The 23859-nt window shown below is 44.4% G+C and overlaps 1 protein-coding gene across 4 annotated transcripts; it reads left to right on the top strand.

Annotated features, from left to right (window-relative positions):
• The first annotated feature begins 1666 nt into the window (after nucleotides 1-1666).
• Nucleotides 1667-19032, top strand: LOC149466157 (uncharacterized). 4 transcript variants are annotated; one of them, XM_089672799.1, is made up of 8 exons: nucleotides 1667-1791; nucleotides 3793-3924; nucleotides 4559-4656; nucleotides 7455-7551; nucleotides 7828-7932; nucleotides 8072-8190; nucleotides 14254-14356; nucleotides 17876-19032. In XM_089672799.1, the coding sequence occupies exons 2-8, from the start codon at nucleotides 3891-3893 to the stop codon at nucleotides 19024-19026; spliced, it is 1707 nt and encodes a 568-aa protein (XP_089528925.1). In that variant the 5' UTR covers nucleotides 1667-1791; nucleotides 3793-3890; the 3' UTR covers nucleotides 19027-19032. The 4 variants fall into 4 exon arrangements, with proteins under 4 accessions (XP_089528925.1, XP_089528927.1, XP_089528928.1 ...); XM_089672801.1 differs by having other exon boundaries at nucleotides 7837-7932; XM_089672800.1 differs by lacking the exon at nucleotides 1667-1791 and adding an exon at nucleotides 1814-1939.
• Nucleotides 19033-23859: the final 4827 nt, after the last annotated feature.

Below are 23859 nucleotides of genomic sequence, written 5' to 3' on the forward strand. Positions count from 1 at the left end.
GTTAAGCTCCTCTGGTCCTAATGGTGAGCTCCTCTGAGGCTGATGGTGAGCTCCTCTGGGTCTGATGGGGCACTCCACTTGGGCTGATGGGGAGCTACTCTGTTGTTGATGGTGAGTTCCTCTCAGGCTGATGGCGAGCTCCTCTGAGGCCTATGGTGATCTCCTCTGGGGCTGATGGTGAGTTCCTCTGGTGCGAAGGTGAGCTCCTCTTAGGCTGATGGGGGAGCTCCTCTGGGGCTGATGGTGATCTCCTCTGTTGCTGATGGGGAGCTCTGCTGGGGCTGATGGTGAGCTCCTCTGAGACTTATAGTGATCTCCTCTGGGGTTGATAGTGAACTCCTCTGAGGATGATGGTGAGCTCCTCTGGGGATGATAGTGCGCTCTTCCAAAGATGATGGTGAGCTCCTCTGGGGTTGATAGTGAACTCCTCTGAGGATGATGGTGAGCTCCTCTGGGGATGATAGTGCGCTCTTCCAAAGATGATGGTGAGCTCCTCTGGGGTTGATAGTGCGCTCTTCTGAGGATGATTTTGATGAGTTCTTATGAGGATCATGGTGAGCTCCTCTGGGGTTGATAGTGAGCTCTTCTGAGGATGATGGTGAGCTCTTCTGGGGTTGATAGTGAGCTCCTCTGGGGTTGATAGTGAGCTCCTCTGGGGTTGATAGCATGCTCTTCTGAGGATGATAGTGAGCTCCTCTGGGGATGATGGTGAGCTCCTCTGGGGTTGATAGAGAGTTCTGAGGATGATGGTGAGCTCTTATGAGGATGATGGTGAGCTCTTATGAGGACGATGGTGAGGTCCTCTGGGGTTGATAGTGAGCTCCTCTGGGGCTGATGGTGAACTCCTCTGGGGTGGATAGTGAGCTCCTCTGGGGTTGATGGTGAACTCCTCTGGGGTGGATAGTGAGCTCCTCTGTGGTTGATAGTGAGCTCCTCTGGGGCTGATGGCGAACTCCTCTGGGGTTGATAATGAGCTCCTCTGGGGCTGATGGGGTTCTACTTTAAGCATGTAATCCCTATGCTGGGGCCAAGCAGCATGGCAGGAAAATAGTACCATGTGCACCTGGGTCACTGAATGTACTATCAGGCCTGGCAGAGCTCCCCATGTAATGTCCTACATATCAGTGGCTCTGTGGTCAGCACTTCAGCCTTGCAGCACTGGGGTCCTCCATAAGATCTGAGAATCAGGGACCTTAGATTGTAAGCTCTTGGGGGCAGAGGCTGTTGTGTAAATGGTCAGCTGTATATAAATGTCTCTTCTAAATAATCAGAGGAGTTGCAGGAAGATGAGGATGTGTGGAGGTGACATGATCCCCTCATGCAGCCCACACACAGTGCTGGGACCCCCTTCTCTCATAATAAGAAGATATTACTAACTCCTCCTCACTCCAGCTGCAAACAAATGGCTGTTCTACTCCCTGGCCAAAAAAAAAAAAAAATTCACCACAGAAACCAGGAAGCAGCTGGGCTGCCGTGGAACGCACAGGTAACCACAGGGCGGAAGCAGCTGTATCCTAGTAACGAACTGTTATGGCCGGAGAGGCCACTGGATGGCAGCAGAGAGCAGTATTTCTAAATCCTTCCTATTACAGAGATTTACCAAACTCATTGTCATTGTTTGTATCCGATGTCATACATTGTTATCAATATACAAGGGTACATATTGATACATGTACAGATTGAGATTGTCCCCAGTGCTGGAGGACCGGCGGCCATTTTATTGTAGACTTGGAGGAGGCTCTCCAGCAATGTGAGAATCCTCCTGGAGAGTGTGTGTCCAGGGAGGAGGAGGTAATAATGTCTTCTTATTATGAGAGAAGGGGGTCCCAGCACTGTGTGTGGACTGGATGGGGGGATCATGTCACCTCCACACATCCTCATCTTCCTGCAACTCCTCTGATAGGGGGAACATTGGATGGGAGCTCTTCTGGAGCTGATGGTGAGCTCCTCTGAGGATGATGGTGAGCTCCTCTGAGAATGATGGTGAGCTCCTCTGGGGATGATGGTGAGCTCTCCTAGGGCTACTGAAACCAAAACAGAAGGGGATCCCAGCACTATGTGTGGGCTGGATGAGGGGATCATGTCACCTCCACACATCCTCATCTTCCTGCAACTCCTCTGATGGTTGGAACATTGGATGGGGGGGCTCTGTTGGGAGATGGTGAGCTCTTCTGGGGCTGATGGTGAGCTCCTCTGAGGATGATGGTGAACTCTTCTAAGGCTGATGGTGAGCTCCTCTGGGGCTGGTGGTGAGCTCCTCTGAGGATGATATGGAGCTCCTCTGAGGATGATGGTGAGCTCCTCTGAGAATGCTGGTGAACTTCTCTAGGGCTGATGGTGAGCTCTTCTGGGGCTGATGGTGATTCCTTCTGGGGCTGATGGTGAGCTCCTCTGAGAAGGATGAAGAACTCCTCTGAGGATGATGGTGAGCTCCTCTGAGGATGATGGTGAGCTCTTCTGGGGCTGATGGTGAGCTCCTCTGAGGATGATGGTGAGCTCCTTTGGGGCTGATGATGAGCTCCTTTGGGGCTGATGGTGAGCTCCTCTGAGGATGATGGTGAGCTCTTCTAAAGGCTGATGGTGAGCTCCTCTGGGGCTGGTGGTGAGCTCCTCTGAGGATGATGGTGAGCTCCTCTGAGAATGCTGGTGAGCTTCTCTAGGGCTGATGGTGAGCTCTTCTGGGGCTGATGGTGATTCCTTCTGGGGCTGATGGTGAGCTCCTCTGAGAAGGATGAAGAGCTCCTCTGAGAATAATGGTGAGCTCTTCTGGGACTGATGGTGAGCTCCAATGGGGTTGATGGTGAGCTCCAATGGGGCTGATGGTGAGCTCCTCTGGGGCTGATGGTGAGCTCCTCTGAGGCTGATGGTGAGCTCTTCTGGGACTGATGGTGAGCTCCAATGGGGCTGATGGTGAGCTCCAGTGGGGCTGATGGTGAGCTCCTCTGACTATGATGGTGAGCTCCTCTGAGGATGATGGTGAGTTCCTCTGGGGCTGATTATGAGCTCCTCTGAGGATGATGGTGAGCTCTTCTGGGACTGATGGTGAGCTCCTCTGGGGATGATGGTGAGCTCCTCTGGGGATGATGGTGAGCTCCTCTGGAGATGATGGTGAGCTTCTCTAGGGCTGATGGTGAGCTCTTCTGGGCATGATGGTGAGCTCCTCTGAGAAGGATGAAGAGCTGCTCTGGGGCTGATGGTGAGCTCCTCTGAGAATGATGGTGAACTCTTCTGGGACTGATGGTGAGCTCCAATGGGGCTGATGGTGAGCTCCTCTGAGGATGATGGTGAGCTCCTCTGAGAATGCTGGTGAGCTTCTCTAGGACTGATGGTGAGCTCTTCTGGGGCTGATGGTGAGCTCCTCTGAGAAGGATGAAGAGCTCCTCTGGGGCTGATGGTGAGCTCCTCTGAGAATGATGGTGAGCTCTTCTGGGACTGATGGTGAGTTCCAATGGGGCTGATGGTGAGCTCCTCTGAGGATGATTGTGAGCTCCTCTGAGGATGATTGTGAGCTCCTCTGAGGATGATGGTGAGCTCCTCTGAGGATGATGGTGAGCTCCTCTGAGGACCTGTACGACCCAAGGGTGTGAAGTGGTAAAGGCAGATTTCTATGACATTTACATGGCACCAAACATCTTAGCTGCCATTATTTTAATACTATTTTCCATGTTACTCAGTTTGTTCATGGAGCTGTTGTCAAAAAGACGGAAGTGTACATAAAACCAAGGTTGATTTGTGTATAGGATTTATTTCACGAGCTGCAATTTTTTAAAATGTTCTTAAAATATATTGCAGTGTGAGCTTTATGGAACAGCGCATATTCCAATCACAAAGTGAGAAATACAGAGGAGTAGGAGTATACAGAAGGACTCAAGGATCTGTTGAAGAACATCATGATGGAGCACCGGCCGCCCCTCACATCACCAGGTAAGAGGAGACTTTCATTTCTTGTATTGAGGATCTACCTAGATACACACATCCTCTAATATAAGAACATAGTATGTCAGGTTCCTATAAGGTGTCAGGACGTCACTTTATATTTCTTCATGGGTGGGAATATTTAGAAGAACACAAGGATCTGCTGTAGAAGGACGTCATGATGGAGAACTGGCTGCCTCTCACATCACCGGGTAAGAGGAGACTTTCATTTCTTGTATTGAGGATCCACCTAGATACACACATCCTCTGATATAAAGACATAGAAACACTAGAGGAGTGGGAGTATATAGAAGGACACAAGGATCTCTACAAGGACGTCATGATGGAGAACCGACCGCCCCTCACATCACCGGGTAAGAGGAGACTTTCATTTCTTGTATTGAGGATCCACCTAGATACACACATCCTCTGATATATAGACATAGAAACACTAGAGGAGTGGGAGTATATAGAAGGACACAAGGATCTCTACAAGGACGTCATGATGGAGAACCGACCGCCCCTCACATCACCGGGTAAGAGGAGACTTTCATTTCTTGTATTGAGGATCCACTTAGATACACACATCCTCTGATATAAAGACATAGAAACAATGTATTCAGTCAGTGTGTGTTTCCTACAGATGGATCCAGTAATGGGAACCCACCAGAGAGATGTCCTCGTCCTCTGTATTCCTGGGATTCCACACTGGAAGATCACAAGATCCCCGAGGAGGATCAGGTAGATGGGAATGAAATAGACATGTGCTGTTCGTTTTGTCCCAATTTGAAATTCGGACAACTTGTTTGTTATTCGGAAATTTGGATGTATCCGAATTTCCAAATTACTATAGTAATGAATCCGAAATGACGAGAGGAAATTTGAATTATATTCCACTTGAATTAGAATCAAATTTAACTTCAAATTTGAATACAAATAGAATAGAACATAAAAGAATAGAATAGGTTAGAATAGAAAAAAACAATAGAATAGATTGGAGTAGAAAAAAACAACAAAATATAATAAAATAGAATATAACTGTCTTCCTAAATTTGAATTTCGAATAGAATAAATGTGAGTTTGAATAGAAAATAATAGTAAAGAATGGAAAAAGAACAAGAGAATAGAAAATAATAGAATAGAGCAGAAAAAACAACAGAATAGAATATAACTGTCTTCCTAAATTTGAATTTAGAATAGAATACATTTGAGTTTGAATAGAAAAGAATAGAAAAAAACAATAGAATAGAAAATAATAGAGTAGAAAAAACAACAGAATATAATAAAATAGAATATAACTGTCTTCCGAAATTTGAATTTAGAATAGAATAAATTTGAGTTTGAACAGAATAGAAATAACAATAGAATAGATTGTAGTAAAAAAAACCCAACAGGATAGAATAAAATAGAATATAACTGTCTTCCAAAATTTGAATTTCAAATAGAATAAATTTGAATAGAATAGACTAGAGTAGAATAGAAAAGAATGGAGTATAAAAAAAGCAATAGAATAGGCTAAAATAGAAAGAATATGACTGTCTTCCGAAATTTGAATTTCGAATAGAATAAATTCGAAATTTGAACAAAATAGATTCGAAAAAAAACAGGAAAGAATTCAGTAGAACAGAATAAAAAGGAATATAACCATCTTCTGAAATTCGAATTTCAAATAGAATAAATTCAAATGGCTTAGAATAGAATAGAAAATAAGAGACTATATTAGGATAGAATAGAAAAAAACAATAAAATAGAATATAACCATCTTCCGAAATTCAAATTTCAATAGAATAAATGTGAATTCGAATGCCAATTTGAATTTTCTAAATTCAGTCGAATTGAATTTGAAAACAAAACAAATTCCTGTGATCAGTGATCAAGCCCCGGTGGGTGGGGCGAAATGCATCAGAGGGTGTGGTCGGCGTGACAGCTGAGACCATCCTACAGATTGGGCATCACGGGTGTTTAGAGCGGCGTCCTTTCTTCCTTTTTCGGCACCAAATTCCAAAAACGAATTAAACGAAATTAATGAAACAAAATTATTTAAATAAATTGAAATGAAACAAATTTTTTCGTGTTGCACATGTCTGGAATTAAGTAAAACTAAATGCAAAACTTTTTTTAAAATTTTGGATCGAGTAAGGAACTCTTATAACCCCGGTCAGTTTTTTTTTGCCATTTGTGTCCTCATTGGGGAGATTTCCCTTCACTTCCCATCCTATAGCTAAAAAAAAGAAGTTAGAGGAAGTTCCCTAGAGTGAGAGATTTCCTGGCTGTCACCAGAACTAGTGTCCGAATTGGAAGATTTCTCATCTATTCCTGTTCTGGTGACAATTCCGAATTCTGGATTTTCCTTTTACTTTCACTTTTGATGATAATGGTGAATAGGACCAATAGGGAATTTCCCTAATGGGGGACTGCAGACAGCAATAAAACCTGAAAGGTGTTCCAATCCATCCCCGCTCTGTCCACAAATGTAAAAAAAAAAGTTTTGCCTTTAGTGATACTTTAACCGCTTCCCGACCACCCTATAGCAGAACTACTGCTACAAGGCTGCGCAAAATCACGTATATATATATATTGCATTTCCAGGTAGGGGGAGCGTGCTGTCCTACCCAGGCTACCATTGGCAGCTACAGCTGTCGATCACCGGGTCCCAGCCGGAGATTCCCCGCCGGCACCTGGCAATCGCAGAGGAACACTGACGGCGAGAGGTCTGTATGTAAACAATACAGATCTCTTCCCTGTCAGCAACAACATGCTGCTCTGTATGGCTCTGCATAGCATGCTTACTCAGTAAAACACACACAGCACACAGTTAACCCTTTGATCGTCCCAGATGTTAACCCCTTCCTGCCCAGTGCCATTAGTACAGTGTCAGTGCTTTTTATTAGCACTAATCACTGTATTGGAGTCACTAGGGATATCAGTGACACCAAGTCAGCCCCCCCCCCCCCAGTGTTAGAATGCCCGCTGCAGTCCCGCTATAATTCGCTGATCGCCGCCATTACTATTATCAAAACAAATTTAAATTTCAGTATCTATACCGCCATTTGTAGACACTATAACGTTCACGTAAACCAATTAATTAATATGTATTTGGATTTTTTTTCCAGCAAAGACATGGAGCAGAATACATTTTGGCTGAGATTTATGACGAAATTAGATTTTTTTAACATTTTTTTTACTGGACATGTTTAATAGCAAAAAGTCAAAGATATTGTTTTTTTTTTCTCAAAATTGTCGGTCTTTTTTTTGTTTATAGCACAAAAAATAAAAACCACACAGGCGATCAAATACCACCGAAAGAAAGCTCTATTCATGGGAAAAAAGAACGTAAATTTAATTTGGGTGCGGCGTTTCATGACCGCGCAATTGTCAGTTAAAGTAAAGCAGTGCCGTATCGCAAACAATGGCCTGGTCAGGAAGGGGGGGGGGGGGGAATCCTCTGGAGGTTGAGGAGTTAATAAAAAATTCTATTATTATATTTTGATTTTAAATTGTAAAACATTTAATGTTGCAAAGAACTTTGTGTTATCCAGGATGAAGACCTAAATATTGTTAAAGTTGAAGATGACGAAGATTTGAGTGATGAAGATCCATATAAGGAGGAGGAAGGTCCTCCAGAGATCAGCCCAGGTGAGGAATAAACACTAAATCCAGAGAAAAGTCCCAGATCCTCCTTGTTCAGTCAGTACAACAATCTCTTCTTCGCCCCCCTCCTCTGTCAGTAGACAGTAATGGGGGGACAGTATGTGCCCAGTGGGGGGGTCAGGAGCCATCAGCCTCTATTAGACTCCGGCTCTCCTCCTCACATCATGTCATTGAGACGTGACCAGTCTCCTCCCACACACACTCTCTGGGGTCTCTCATACATCTCAGTACAGGGGGCTTCACTCTCATCTTTATTCACAGACCCCAGAGACATCAGAGAGACTCAGAGAGACATCAAACCTGAGGAGGAGGAAGAAGGACATGCAAGGATTAAAATGGATGAGATCCCTCTAGAGATCAGCACAGGTGAGAAAAAAATTCAATTCAGCACAGCTTCAAAGACCATCTACATTTGGAGGACACTTTTCAGCAGCTATTTAGTTCTGTCGATCTCCCCTCTAGTTAGTGTCACAATTACACGTAGGTATGTTTCTGCTTCCTACAGATGGATCCAGTAATGGGAACCCACCAGAGAGATGTCCCCGTCCTCTGTATTCCCGAAATTCCACACAGAAACATCAGGAGATCCCTCAGGAACCTCAGGAGATCCCTCAGGAGGATCAGGTATCTAAAGTGACGAGTCTGAACATTCAGTGGGGTGAATGAGAAAAAACAGGGATATATTGTATTTATTAGGGATGCACCGATACCGTTTTTTTTACCGGCGGGTACGAGCACTGATACTTTTGTTCAAGTACTCACCTATACCGGGTACCAATACTTTTGTGGCGCGATTGGAGCCCATACAAAATAAATGGGCTGAAATCGCACAAACCATCCTCTCGTGACCTCCTGCTCTCAAGCTCCCTTGTTTCCTCTTCCCATGCTTGTCTCCAGGACTTCGCCGGAGCCTCTCCCATCCCCTGGAACTCTCTACCTCAATTTGTCTTGCTTTCCCCTACTCTGACTGCCTTTAGGCGATCCCTGAAAACTCATCTCTTCAGGGAAGCCTATAGCGCCTCTAACTAGACATTTAGCACTTCCACTGCTCATTCCCCACAGTTATAACCCTTAGTATCACGTGCCCCACCCTATTAGATTGTAAGCTCTTATGAGCAGGACCCTCTTAACGTTCTTGAATTTTATTGTAATATCTTTTATATTGTAAAGCGCTGTGCAAACTGTTGGCGCTATATATATATCCTGTATAATAATAACAAATCGCACTGCAAAGAAACCACTCCTGTGTGATCCCAGTATACAAATACAGGCAAGTGCCATCTAAGAAGTGCAGCAACGGGCAAACAAACCGTTTATTAATGGTATGACAACTCACATGTTAAAAGTACAGAATACACTGCTCAAAAAATGAAAGGAAGACTTTGTAATCAGAGTTTAGCATCAAGTCAGTGAAACTCCTGGGATATTGATCTGGTCAGGTAAGTAGCAGAGGGGGTTATTAATCAGTTTCAGCTGCTTTGGTGTTAATGAAATTAACAACAGGTGCACTAGATGGGCAACAATGAGACGACCCCCTAAACAGGAATAGTTTTACAGGTGGAGGCCACTGACATTTTTTCCCTACTAATTTTTTCTGACTGTTTTCACTAGTTTTGCATTTGGCTAGGGTCAGTGTCACTACTGGTAGCACGAGGCCATACCTGGACCCTACAGAGGTTGCACAGGCAGTCCAATTCCTCCAGGATGGCACATCAATACCTGCCATTGCCTGAAGGTTTGCTGTGTCTCCCAGCACATTCTCAAGAGTATGGGGGAGATTCCAGGAGACAGGCAGTTACTCTAGGAGAGCTGAACAGGGCTGTAAAAGGTCCTTAACCCATCAGCAGAACCGGTATCTTCCCTTTTATGCAAGGAGGAACAGGATGAGCACTGCCAGAGCCCTACAAAATGACCTCCAGCAGGCTACTGGTGTGAATGTCTCTGACCAAACAATCAAACAGACTTCATAAGGGTGGCCTGAGGGCCCAACATCCTCTATTGGGCCCTGTGCTCACTGCCCGGCACCATAGAGCTCGATTGGCATTTGCAATTGAACACCAGAATTGGCAGGTCCACAACTGGCGCCCAGTGCTTTTTTACAGATGAGAGCAGGTTCCCCCTGAGCACATGTGACAGACGTGAAAGGGTCTGGAGAAGCCGTGGAGAACGTTCTGCTGCCTGTAACATGGTTCAGCATGACCGTTTTGGTGGGTCAGTGATGGTCTGTGAGGCATATCCATGGAGGGATGCACAGATCTCTACAAGCTAGGCATTGGCACCCTGACTACCATTAGGTATCGGGATGAAATCCTTGAACCCATCGTCAGACCCTACGCTGGTGCAGTGGGTTCTGGGTTCCTCCTGGTGCACGACAATGCCCGGCCTCATGTGGCAAGAGTATGCAGGCAGTTCCTGGAGGATGAAGGAATTGATACCATTGAATGGCCCTCACGGCTGACTTAAATCCAATAGAACACCTCTGGGATGTCATGTTTCGGTCCGTCCGACGCCGCCAGGTTGCACCTCAGACTGTTCAGGAGCTCAGTGATGCCCTGGTCCAGATCTGGGAGGAAATCCCCCAGGACGCCATCCATGGTCTCATTAGGAGCATTGCCCCGACATTGTCAGGCATGCATACAAGCACGTGGGGGCCATACAAACTAGAGGACCATTTTGAATTCCTGAAATGAAATTTCAGTAAAATAGACTCGCCTACTGCACCATTTTTTCACTTTGATTTTGGGGTGTCTTTGAATTCAGTCCTCTGTAGGTCCATCATTTGCATTTCCATCAAACGATGGGGCATCCCTATGTTCCTAACACATTACCCCGTCCATGTCAGTATAGAGATCCAGCAGGAGATTCTTCCCCATTGAGATCTAATGGGTTTTCAAAGTCTTCCTTTTAACTATTTTGAGCAGTGTATATCTTGCCTGTCAAATCCAAAATCACGGCCACTTGCACACTCACAGGGCTGGAGGTAATGCAGGATGTTCCGGGACCCCTGTGGGTATGGGGCGGAAGTGATGTCAGCTTGGGGGGCAGTCTGCCTATACATCTCCTCCAGCCCTGTGAGCACCGCAAGCGGCCGTAGTTTTGGATTGGACATGCAAGATTTATTATGTACTTTTAATATGTGAGTTGTTATACCATTATTAAACTGGTTGCCCATTGCTGCACTTAGATGGCGCTTTCCTGTCTTTCTATACGCCACACAGGAGCAGACGGGGAAACCACATGCGATTTGGACAGGAATCGTACCACATTCCTGTTCTGGGCTCAAATTCTACCGCAATTGGTTTCGGGTATCAGAAGCATTTACACCAGTACTCTTGCAAATATTCTGTATCGGTGCAACCTTGGTATTGTTTAGACTCTGATCCATTGGAAATGTTGACTACAGTGTTATATGAGGGCTGTACAGAAAGCACTGCTAAAATGGCCAAAACTTTTTTATTAACCACTTGACCTCCAGAGGATTTACCCCCCTTAGTGACCAGGCCTCTTTTTGCTACTTGGCGCTGCACTAATTCAACTGATAATTGCGAGGTCATGCAATGCTGCACCCAAACGAAATTTACGTCCTTTTTTTCACACAAATAGAGCTTTCTTTTGGTGGTATTTGATCACCTGTGCGCTTTTTATTTTTCACGCTATAAACAAAAAAAGGACAAAAATTTGGAAGAAAAACAATATTTTTTACTTTTCAGCTATAAAAAATATATAGTAAACTCAAAGTTGGTTATAAATTTAGGCCAAAATGTATTCTGCTACATGTTTTTGGTAAAAAAAATCCCAATAAGTGTATATTGATTGCTTTGTGTGAAAGTTATAGCGTCTACAAACTATGGTATAGATACTGAAATTTACGCCATTTTTTTGCTATACAGCGCTGCGCTAGTTTAACGGACAATTGCGCGGTCATGCAATATGGTACATAAATGAAATTTACATTCTTTTTTTTCCCACAAATTGTGCTTTCTTTTGGTGGTATTTGATCGCCTGTGCGGTTTTTATTTTTTGCGCTATAAAAAAAAAGGCTGACAATTTTGAGGAAAAAAAACAATATTTTGGACTTTTTGCTATAAAACATGTCCAGTAAAAAAAAATTTAAAAATCAAATTTAGTCATAAATTTCTGCCAAAATGTATTCTGCTCCATGTCTTTGCTAAAAAAAAAAAACCCAATACGTGTAAATTAATTGGTTTACGTGAAAGTTATAGCGTTTACAAATGACGGGAAAGATACTGGGATTTTTAGGTTTTTTTTTATACTAATAATGGCGGCGATCAGCGACTTATGGCGGCGATCAGTGACTTATGGCGGCGATCAGCGACTTATGGCGGGACTGCAGCGGACATTCTGCCATTGGGGAGTACTGACTTGGGGTCACTGACATCCCCAGTGACACCAATACAGTGATCAGTGCAAAAAAAAAACACTGACACTGTACTAATGGCACTGGGGAGGAAGGGGTTAACTTTATTTATCAGGGAAGGGTTATCTGTGTGAGGGGGAGTGTTTTACTAGGGGGCAGGGGTGTGTGCTGGATGGGGACAGGCTGATCGGGAGAAAGAAACTCTTCTGTCCCAATCAGCTTGTCCTCGAGCTGTCAGGGAAGTGACAGAAAGCACAGCTACTGCAACTGTGCTCTCTGTCACTGATTGCCGCCGATCGCCGGGAGATAATCGGTAAGGACCGGCTGTGACCCGGCGACTGACATCCGCGGCTGTGATCGGCGGGACAGGTAGGGCGGTGGCGCTCCTCGCGCACGCCCCCTACCTGTTTACAAAACACACGTTTTAAAATGTGGTTTTGCCTGCCCGTGCCGCCCTGCCGCCGTATTTATACAGTGGCTGGGTGGCATGTGGTTAACTTGGGTAGGTCATTCAAATTTCATGTTGATAGAGTAACTCTTCCTCTATAGTCATTCTTCTTCTTTTTTCATTTCAGGTAAATAATGGATTCCAAGCAGAAGCAACATGCCACCATTGAGTTCTGGAGGAAGGAGGAAAATATGTCACCAGCACACCAGGAATTCTCCAAATGGGTGCAAAGCTTTATTCAGAATTCACATCATATTTACAAAGGCAACGTTTCGGAGCTGCGCTGTGCCCCTTCGTCAGGCAAGTGATGTCGCTTGCCTGATGAAGAGACCCTGTGTGGCTTCAAAATGTTGCCTTTGTAAATATGAATGCTGAATAAAGCTTTGCACCCATTTGGAGAATCCCTGGTGCACTGGTGACATATTTTCCGCTTTGAACGTCTGTGGTTTCGCTGAAACACCTACTGACATCTAACAGCCATTTTCAGGAATGTGTACATTGGGAATATTACAGTAATACCTGGATGAAGGAGGGGTGCAGGCTGTTCAACATCCGCAGGAGGCTACGGAGTGTTAAAGGAGATGACACCACTGAAAGCAGCAATGTCTTGTCATTGGTGACTCTTGTCAATTGTGTCATCTCTATAAACATTCTGTAGCCATCTGTAGATGTCAGACAACCTGCACTCCTCCTTCATCAAGAACTCAATGATGACACCTTGCTTCTGTTTAGAATCAATTATAAGGATATATTAGGCCAATGTCTTGTAATTGGTGACTCCTGTCAATAGTGTCATCTCTATAAACATTCTGTAACCTGTAGATATCAGACAGCCTGCACTCCTCATTCATCAACGCATTGCTTCTGTTTAGAATCAGTTATAAGGATATATGATAAGAGTGATATCTTGTCAATGGTGTCATCTCTATAAACATTATGTAGCCTTCTGTAGATGTCAGACAGTCTGCACTCCTCCTTCATCAAGAACTCAATGATGACACATTGCTTCTATTTAGAATCAATTATAGGGATATATATGGCCAATGTCTTGTAATTGGTGACTCCTGTTAATGGTGTCATCTCCATAAACATTCTGTAGTCTTCTGTGGATGCCAGACAGCCTGCACCCCTCCTTCATCAAGAACTCAATGATGACACCTTGCTTCTGTTTGGAATCAGTTATACGGATATATAAGGCCAATGTCTTGTAATTGGTGACTCCTGTCAATGGTGTCATCGCCATAAACATTCTGTAGCCTTCTGTAGCTTCATCAAGAACTCAATGATGACACATTGCTTCTGTTTAGAATCAATTATAGGGATATATGATAAGAGTGATATCTTGTCAATTGTGTCATCTCTATAAACATTCTGTAGCCTTCTGTAGATGTCAGATAGTCTGCTCTCTTCCTTCATCAAGAACTCAATGATGACACATTGCTTCTGTTTAGAATCAATTATAGGGATATATAAGGCCAATGTCTTGTCATTGGTGACTCCTGTCAATGGTGTCATCTCCATAAACATTCTGTAGTCTTCTGTGGATGTCAGACAGCCTGCACTCCATAACCTGGTATGGGTTATGACTAAGGCTTGTCAAGCCCAAACGCCATACCAGTGATGTTTTTCCAATGGTCGATTTAATAAAATGTCGATTTTAGAACAATGGCGGTAGTGCGGATCGATTTCATTTAATTCTGGAACGGAAAAACAACTGTGGATCAGGCACCTGCCTAGTTCCTGGGATGAGCATTGGATGGGTAGTAGCACCTTCTTGTCTTTTCAATCCATGTAATGAGCCCAACAGATGCTGTTTTACTTTAGTTCAAATAATTTATTTTTACTGTTTTCTGTTATTTAGGATGAGAATCTCATTAAAATTGAAGTAAAAGTGGAAGCAGAAGAGCTCTATGAGAAAGGGGATGAGCCTTGTAAGAAGAAAATTCCCACAGAGATAGGCACAGGTAGTAAATTGTTTTGCTTGTTTTGTGATCCAGACTCCCCTACAAGACAGCACAGTCAGGTCCTGCACCTCCAGTAGAGTTAAGAGAGAAGTATGACATAAGCTTTTTTTTTTTTCAAAATAAATCTTAGAATAAGAATAAGCACTAATAGTGTAGTATGTGTAAGAAAACAATACCAGAGCTGCAGCAATCCCAATTTGTAAACGTTGCGGCCAGACGGCTGTGTAGTGTGGTGACGTAACGTAAAGCTCCACCAAGCGTCAGTTGACATCGTCAGGGGCATCTGGCCGGAACGTCTACACATCAGGATTGCTGCAGCTCTGGTATTGTTTTCTTGATGGCTATGCAATTCTTAACCATTGGGAGTATATTTGTCTAATATATTATTAATGGCTAATGGCAGTTCATGGCGCAGTCTCCTCGGCTCCACTCCAAGTCCGTATTACCGCCAATGAGTCATGCAAAGAATAAGTATTAATAGTGTAGTATGCCCAAAACTAAAACTTTACTATAAAATAAACAAATGCACTCACAATGGTTAAGAATTGCATAGTCATCAAGAAAACAATACCAGAGCTGCAGCAATCCCGATGTGTAGACATTCCAGCCAGACGCCCTTGACGACGTCAACTGATGACGAAACTCGCTGGGTGGAGCTTTATGTGGCGTCACCACGCCACACGGCCGACTGGCCGGAATATCTACACATCGGGATTGCTACAGCTCTGGTATTGTTTTCTTAGGCATACTACACTATTAGTGCTTATTCTTTGCATGACTCATTGGTGGTAATACGGAGTTGGAGTGGAGCCGAGGAGACTATCTCTGCACCATTACCCGGAGAATTGTGCGGGGTTAACCCCTAAAGCGCTGTTGGCATTTCTGATAAAAGAGCCCAATAGCTCTAGCAAGAGCTCTTGAATGTCTGTTGTTTTTCACGAAGATTAGAGAGGTGTTATCTTCCCCCCCTTTTTTTGATGCACTGAATGTGGTTGTAGTTGGACTTTTTTTTATGGACTTTTCACACCAATTAGCACTTTTTTGTATGAATTAATAAGCTTTTTTGGCCATAGTTCTCTTGTGGGTCTCAGGAGTACACTTTTGTTCTACTTTGACCCTGAGACAACTGATAATGGGATATTTCCCACTATCCGCTGACGAGGCAGAACCTTTTCAGGCTCTGGATGGATCCTGATAATATTGTCACTGCTCTCCACTCTGAGCGTGTGAAATCTCAGTTCTTGGTCTTAGAGCCAACGTGGGACAGCTGCACATCACACCGATGCTGTAGCATTGAGGTGACTATGGATGTTTTGTTTTTTTTATATAACCCTATAGTTCTCCTTTAAGCAGTACACCTTGGTCATGGGTCCATCCTCAGGCTGCTGATTGGACATTGATGAAGTCACCCCTCACTTTTCCTCTTGTGTAAAGGCAGCCATACAAGGATCAAAATTTATCAGGTTCAATTGGGAATGGCCGAAATGCGATCCATGTATGGACAGGCAGGTTGTACAGAAGTCAGTCTACCAACTAGCCTGTTGGGTTTTTCCTGAAGGATCCATGCCATCGACTATAGCCAGCAGCACTGATCAGTGGCTTCTGATGGTAGGAAAGGCTTCCCTCCATCAGGTCACAATACCACAGCAGGAGTGATTCCCCCATCTACATCGAATCTGTTCAAAGTCCAAATTTTATAGCTTTTGGAAAAAAGGGGACGGAGAGCTGAAATTACACTCTGCAGAGCACAGTGAGTAGAGCTAATTGGATGGAAGGGATACACCCCCTTCACACAGGAACATACAGTGAAAGAAATGCATATTTGATCCCCTGCTGATTTTGAATGTCCGCCCACTCACAAAGAAATGATCGGTCTAAAAATTGAATGTTTGGTGTATTGTAACACTGAGAGACAGAATAGCAACAAAAAATTAAGCAGAAATGCATGTCTAACAAATGATGCACTGATTTGCATGTTCATGAGGGAAATAAGTATTTGATCCCCTATCATTCAGCAGGATTTCTGGCTACCAGGTGTCTTTCATACAGGTAAAAGCTGAGATTAGAAGCAGTCTCTTAAAGGGAGTGCTGCTAATCTCATTTTGTTACCTATATAAAAGACACCTGTCCACAGGAGCAAACAATCAGATTCCAAACTCTCCACCATGGCAAAGACCTGTCCAAGGATGTCAGTGACAAGATTGTAGACCTACACAAGGTTGGACTGGGCTACCAAACTATCGCCGAGCAGCTTGTTGAGAAGGTGACAACAGTTGGTGCAATCATTCACAAATGGAAGAAACACAAAACAACTGTCAGTCTCCCTAGGTCTGGTGCACCATGCAAGATCTCACCTCGTGGAGTGTCAATGATCATGAGAACAGTGAGGAATCATCCCAGAACTACATGTGAGGATCTTGTCAATGATCTCCAGGCAGCTGGGACCACAGTCACCAAGAAAACAATTGGTAACACACTATGCCGACAAGGATTGAAATCCTGTAGTGCCCGCAAGGTCCCTCTGCTCAAGAAAGCACATGTCCAGGCCCGTCTGAGGTTTGCCACTGAACATCTGAATGATGCAGAGGAGGACTGGTTGAAAGTATTGTGGTCAGATGAGACCAAAATAGAGCTCTTTGGCATCAACTCAACTCGCCGTGTTTGGAGGAGGAGGAATGCTGCCTATGACCCCAAGAACACCATCCCAACTGTCAAACGTGCTGGTGGAAACATTCTGCTTTGGGGGTGTTTTTCTGCTAAGGGGACAGGACAACTGCACCTCATCAAAGGAACGATGGACGGGGCAATGTACCATCAAATCTTGGGTGAGAATCTTCTTCCCTCAGCCAGGGCATTAAAAATGGGTCGTGGATGGGTGTTCCAGCATGACAATGACCCAAAACACACGGCCAAGGCAAGGAGTGGCTCAAGAAGAAGCACATTAAGGTCCTGGAGTGGCCAGTCTCCAGACCTTAATTCGATTGAAGATTTGTGGAGGGAGCTGAAAGTTCAAGTTACCAAACGTCAACCACCAAACCTTAATGACTTGGAGAGGATCTGCCTAGAGGAGTGGGCCAAAATCCCTCCTGAGCTGTGTGCGAACCTGGTGGCCAACTCCAGGAAACGTCTGACCTCTGTGATTGCCAACAAGGGATTTGCCACCAAGTACTAAGTCATGTTTTGTGAAGGGAATCAAATACTTATTTCTCTCATGAACATGCAAATCAGTCATCATTTGTTAGACATGCATTTCTGCTGAATTTTTTGTTGCTATTCTGTCTCTGTGTTACAATACACCTACCATTCGATTTTTAGATCGATCATTTCTCTTTGAGTGGGCAAACATTCAACATCAGCAGGGAATCAAATACTTATTTCCTTCACTGTATATACGTGATTTTTCATTTCTGGGTAGGGGTCACACGCGCCGCCCTTGGCGGCTGTCGATCACCGGGTCCTCACCAAGGACAAAAAACAATGTTTAGCTATTAACAGTGTTTGTTATTTCTTATTCACCAGATGGACGATATAGAGCGTACAGAAAGCATCCTATGGTGTTGTCAGATGAAGACGTAGAAGATGATGTCACCTCTAGTTCTTCAGAAGAAGACCCCGTTACCCCAGATGTCCATCGAGCACTTCCTAGCAAGGATCCATCAAGTGATCCCAGTACACGTGTCTGCAGTTTTCCTAAATGCCCCATCGCTCGTCATACACCTCATGGAGGGAGGGATTCCTTCCAGAGTTCTAAGCCTGGCAAATGTTTTACCAAGAAAAGAGAACGGACCTCACCAAAGCCAGCTCGGTCTGAGGGGAAGACCTATTCCTGTTCTGTGTGTGGGAAACGTTTTAACAGAAAAGGAAATCTTATGTCCCATCAGAGAACTCACTCTGGAGAGAAGCCCTTCTCCTGCTCCGAATGTGGGAAATGTTTTGCTTGGAAGGTCCAGCTTGTCCGACACCAGACCACCCACCCGCTGGTGAATCCGCTCTCCTGTCCTGACTGCGGTGAATGTTTTACAGAAAGAGAAACCCTCATCTCACATAAGAAAACGCACACTATGGAGAAACCCTACTCTTGCCCTGAATGCGGCAAATGTTTTTCCTGGAAGGACCAACTCGTCAGGCACCTGAAAATCCACACAGGGGAAAAACCGTATTCCTGCTCTGAGTGTGGGAAGTGTTTTCCACGGATCTCGGCTCTTAATAGACATAAGAAAGTCCACACGGGCCAGAGACCATATTCTTGTTTGGACTGTGGAATGTCGTTTACGGAACGTTCGTACCTTGTCATTCACGAGAGGACCCACACGTCGGAGAAGCCATTTTCCTGCTCAGAATGTGGCAAAAGGTTTAACCGGACAGGCAATCTTTTTGCGCACCAGAGGACTCACACGGGGGTGAAACCCTATTCCTGCTCTGAATGCGGCGAACATTTTACTCAGAAGTCAACTCTTATCAGACATGAGAAGGTTCACACGGGAGAGAAGCCATATTCATGTTCGGAGTGCGGCAAATGTTTTGCTCAGAAGGGAACACTTGTATTACATGAAAGGACACACACTGGGGAATGCCCGTATGCCTGTTCCCAGTGCGGAAAGCGGTTTTCAAGGAGAGACTACCTCATTTCTCATCTTGTATTCCATGACAAAAACAGAATTAAAAATTGAAAGAACTTTTTTTTCCCAAAATACAATTTTTATACATCTTTAAAAGTTTCAATGAATTAGAAGTTTTAAGTTGAGTGGGGAAAAGTTAGAACAACTATTAGGTTTATATTGACTCCATTGTGCCTATGGAGGAGCTTTCCCCTCACTTCCTGTGCTGGTGACTCCAGAACAGGAAGTCAAGTTTACTGATGTCACCAAGTTGCAATAAATTCAAGAACTCTAACCTACCCTCTGTACTATAAAAAACTGGTTTTGCCTTCTGTCTCTGCCTTCAATTATTACAGAAGCAAAAAAAGAGAGGGCGCACAAGCCTTGCGTATTACCTAATAAATCAGGGGTCTCTAAACTTTTCACACAAAGGGCCATTTTATTGTCCTTCAGACTATCGAGGGCCAGATTGTGGCCAGTGGGGGTAGAAAATGTCCTGGGCACAGCATTGGTGGTCAGATGCAGTAGTGCCCCATAATTGGTATTAGTGGGATGAATAATGCCCCATCATTGGTGTATGCAGTGGTGTATTTAGGTTTTGTGCTGCCCTAGGCAACACAAAAATTGGCATCCCCCCCTCCCCCACAGAAAGAGCCTGACATTGACCAAGAACACCCCTGCCCTCCACCCGAGCCTTCCACTACCACTGCCCCCCCATACACCAGCCACCATGACGAGAGAGAGAGCAAGACACTTGCCTTCACAGCTCTGGACATCCCTGGGAACGAGAGTCGGGCTGTGCATACACCGTCATGAAACCCACAGCATCTCTCGGAACCCACCAGGTCCCCTTGCCATGTGTGTCCCTTCTTCCAAGGGGCAGTGCTGCCCCCCCTGAAAAATGCTGCCCTAGGCAAATGCCTTGTGGTAAATACACCTCAGGGTGTCAGGGAAGGAATTATGCCCCAATGTTGGTGCTAGAGGAACAGTGCCCCAAGGGCCAGATAAAGGCTAGCAAAGGGCCACATTCGGCTCTTGGGCCGCAGTTTGGAGACCACTGTAATAAACCATTTATTGATAAAGGCAAAATGGTTATTCCCCCCTTCATCAGAGCCTTTTTTTTGGCTCTGATGAAGAGGGGATTCCCTTTGAAATGCGTAAGCTGAATAGATCCAGGTTGATGTCTTCCCGAGATAAGTGCAATGGACCAAGCAATATGGTCTTTGCTAATTTTTTTTTCCATAATAAATTTTTATTGGGTTTTACAAATATAGTTACAACAACAAAAAAAAACAAAAATAGGACAGTGGAAAGCTACACAATATCACAGTATAGGTAAAGTTTAACAAAGAGAAAAAAGGAAATATTGAATAATTCCTAACAATCCTACTAGTTCTGTCTTTGATGATTTTGATGAGCTTGTGGTTCGCAGTTGTTTATGAGTATACATCCATTTGCTTTTATCAATAAATTGGTTTATTAACCACTTGCCCTCCGGACGATTTACCCCCCTTCATAACTGGGCCATTTATTGGTGTACAGTACTGCGCTATTTTGACAATTGCGCAGTCATGCAACGTTGTATATAAATGAAATTTTATATAATTTTTTTTCACACAAATAGAGCTTTCTTTTGGTGGTATTTGATCACCACTAGGTTTTTCATTTTTTTCATGCTATAAATTAACCACTTCCAGTCCGGACACTTCCCCCCCCCCCCCCTTCCTGTCCAGGCCAATTTTCAGCTTTCAGTGCTATCACACTTTGAATGACAATTGCGCAGTCATGCAACACTGTACCCATATGCATTTTTTAGCATGTTTTTGAGACAGATAAAGCTTTATTTTGGTGGTATTTATTCACCACTGGGATTTTTATTTTTTTTTCTATGTAAATGAAAAAGTCCAAAAATTTTGAAAAAATTCTGCTCCGTGTCTTTGGAAAAAAAAATCCCAATACGTGTAAATTAATTGGTTTACGTGAAAGTTATAGCATCTACAAATGGCGGTATAGATACTATGATTTAAATTTTTTTCTATAATAGTAATGGCGGCGATCAGCGACTTATAGCGGGACTGCGGTGGGCATTCTGACACTAGCTTTGTAAGCAAGCGTTAGACAGGCGTTTGGGAAGTGTTTTTAAAGCTTCTCAAACGCCTATGAAAATTCTGCACATGGCAGCACACAGTGCTGTTCACACTGAAGTGTTAGGTTCGCATCGCGGCAAAACTGATGTCTCTTGTCGAGTCAGGAGGAGTAGAAGCTTCCCATCCAAGTATGGTGCTACTCCTCAAACGCCTGGCTGGTGTTTGCAAGGAGTTTTTGGAGCGTTAACACCATTTAACTTCATTATAGGAGTTTGTGGTGCGGTTTTAACGCTTGGCAAACGCCTATCAACCGGCTCAAAACTGCACATATGGCATTTGGGGAGCGTTTGAGGATCGTTAAAAACACTTCCCAAACACCTGTCTAACGCTATAGGGGCGTTTGGCAAGAGTTAGACATAAAGTCAAGTGTGAACGAGCCCTAACTGTCACTGACATTCCCAGTGACACCAATACAGGAATCAGTGCTAATATAAAGCACTGACACTGTACTAATGGCACTGGGCAGGAAGGGTTAACATCTGGGGCGATCAAAGGGTTAACTGTGTGCTGTGTGTATTGTACTGTGTAAGCATGCTGTTATGCAGAGCAATACAAAGCAGCATGCTGGTGCTGACAGCGGAGAGATCTGTATTGTTTACACAGGGAAAAAAAAATCCCAGTAAGTGTATCTTAATTGGTTTGCGTGAAAGTTTTAGCGTCCACAAATGGTGGTATGTATACTGTAATACTTTTTTATGTATGTATTTTGTTACTAGTAATGGTGGCAATCATCACTTATAGCGGGACTGTGGCGGGAATTCTGACACTGGGGGGGAACTAACTACCACTGACATTTCCAGTGACACCAATACAGGGATCGGTGCTAATAAAAAGCACTGACACTACTAATGATACTGGGCAGGAAGGGGTTAACATCTGAGGCGATCAAAGGGATAACTGTGTGTTAGAGAGTGATTTAACTGCGTACTGTGTGGTGTTTTACTAGGGGACGTGCCGGTTTTTAGCTCCCTGGTTTGCAGAGAGATAAAAAGCAGCATGTCCTTTCTGACAGGAGAGAGATCTGTGTTATTTACACTCACAGATCTCTATCCCGTCAGCTGTCCAGGCCATGAATTGCTGTGATGGACAACTACAGGAGCCCAATGACAGCATAGGTAGGATGGGGCCTACCCGGAAATGCAGAATCACATATATTTATTATGTGATTCTTCGCAGAGCAGCAAGTGGTTAAAGTAATGCGTTAGGGTGGTGCGCCCTCTCTTTTTTTTGTTTTTGTAGTATTATGATATCGGGGTATCCCCACTCCTATGAAGGCAGCAAACTGTGGCGGAATTATTAAATATTTCCAAACTGTGGCGGTTGTTTTTTGGACGAGCAAGAAGCATTGGGGTCCGAACATCACGTTTTTGCTCAGGAAGTTGTTGCTACTTGTCTAGGGTGCCACCAGTTTCTAGTACAGGAAGGGAAGACAAACCCTTCCTATGAAGCACAGGCTGCACAGGCAGCAAATAAAAATCTTGTTAGGGGCTGTAACCATTTACTGTTCTACTAAATAAGTGTTTTTATTGCAGCCTGTGTCCCTGCAGACACCTTTCCCTTCACTTCTTGTTCTGCTGCTGCCAGGAACAGGAGTGAAAGAAACGTGCCCAACAGGGACACAGAGAAAAGTAAAAACACGACAGGGGTTCCAGCACCCCCTACAATATCCAGAATGGAAAAATAAATAACTTTTGGTGACCAAATGTTCACTGTTAAAGTAGAATTATAGGCAATCATAAATCATAGGCATACTCATAAATCATCAGTAGCACGGCACTATTTGTTTTCTCCCCGTTCTTTCACCTCCATTGAGGGACACAGGAAGCCATAGAGCAGGGGTGTCAAACTGGTGGCCCTCCAGTTGTTGCGAAACTACACGTTCCATCATGCCTCTGCCTTTGAGAGTCATGCTGGTACCTGTCAATCTTGCAATGCCTCATGGGACTTGTAGTTTGGCAACAGCTGTAGGGCCACCAGTTTGACACCCGTGCCATAGAGTGTTGTTGCTGCCACCTACAAGAAGATTGGACAATGAAAAACTGTGGGCCAGCTTGGGATAACCCCTCCTACTCCCAGCATGTTTTTCTTTCCGTTAGTGTCCTAGGAAGCTTGGACAGATTTTCTCCAGATTTGATTTTTTTTTTCTTGGTTTTCAATTGTGTATTCCACTTCCATTCACTTCGCTCAAGATTCCTCACTAATTGTTGAGGCGTTCCGTATGTAGCAGCTCTCCGAATCAGCATCTTCTCAGCCTTTGGAGGCTCTAGCCAGACCACACTGAACTAGACATGCAGGACTAGCCTGGAATGTGACCGTCAGGCACTGGGCTCTGCATTGTGGTTCTTTCCAGACCCGAGGGTACTGGTTACGCTAGCTGCAGAGCTGGGTCCTGGGTCCAGAGTCGTGGCACAGCCCCAGGTGTGACTTTGTGTCTGGAGACTCCGTGAGTAAAGCTGGTCAGCCTAAAGGACTGGGAGTCACCTCACTATTTTTACGATTGGGCACCTTTCTATATTTCCATGACGGCCAGTTTGACCATGGAAAGGGTTAGCCCTCAAGGACTGAGCATTGACACAGTCCGCTTGTTGGAGTATCACATATACGCGATCGACCCTTATTTTCTATCCATTCAGTTTAGAGAAAGCCCAGTTCCGCTGATGATTCTGCTCTGAAAAGCACCACAAGGAGCTCTGGTCTCCAGTCTGTTCTTGCTGCCAGCCATCCGATCCTCATCAGCACAAACTGGATGGTTTTGTAA

Source organism: Staurois parvus, unplaced genomic scaffold (genome assembly GCF_062004578.1).
Source record: "Staurois parvus isolate SC_StPar_1 unplaced genomic scaffold, SC_StPar_1.0 ptg000132l, whole genome shotgun sequence".
Taxonomy (NCBI): Eukaryota; Metazoa; Chordata; class Amphibia; order Anura; family Ranidae; genus Staurois; species Staurois parvus.

What these genes read in the sequence shown, in the direction of transcription:
- LOC149466157 (XM_089672799.1), top strand. Translation starts at nt 3,891, where the DNA reads ATGATGGAGCACCGGCCGCCCCTCACATCACCAG. An exon ending in AGATCCCCGAGGAGGATCAG is followed by an intron (nt 4,657 to 7,454) that starts GTAGATGGGAAT and finishes TGTGTTATCCAG; the next exon opens with GATGAAGACCTAAATATTGT. An exon ending in AGATCCCTCAGGAGGATCAG is followed by an intron (nt 8,191 to 14,253) that starts GTATCTAAAGTG and finishes TCTGTTATTTAG; the next exon opens with GATGAGAATCTCATTAAAAT.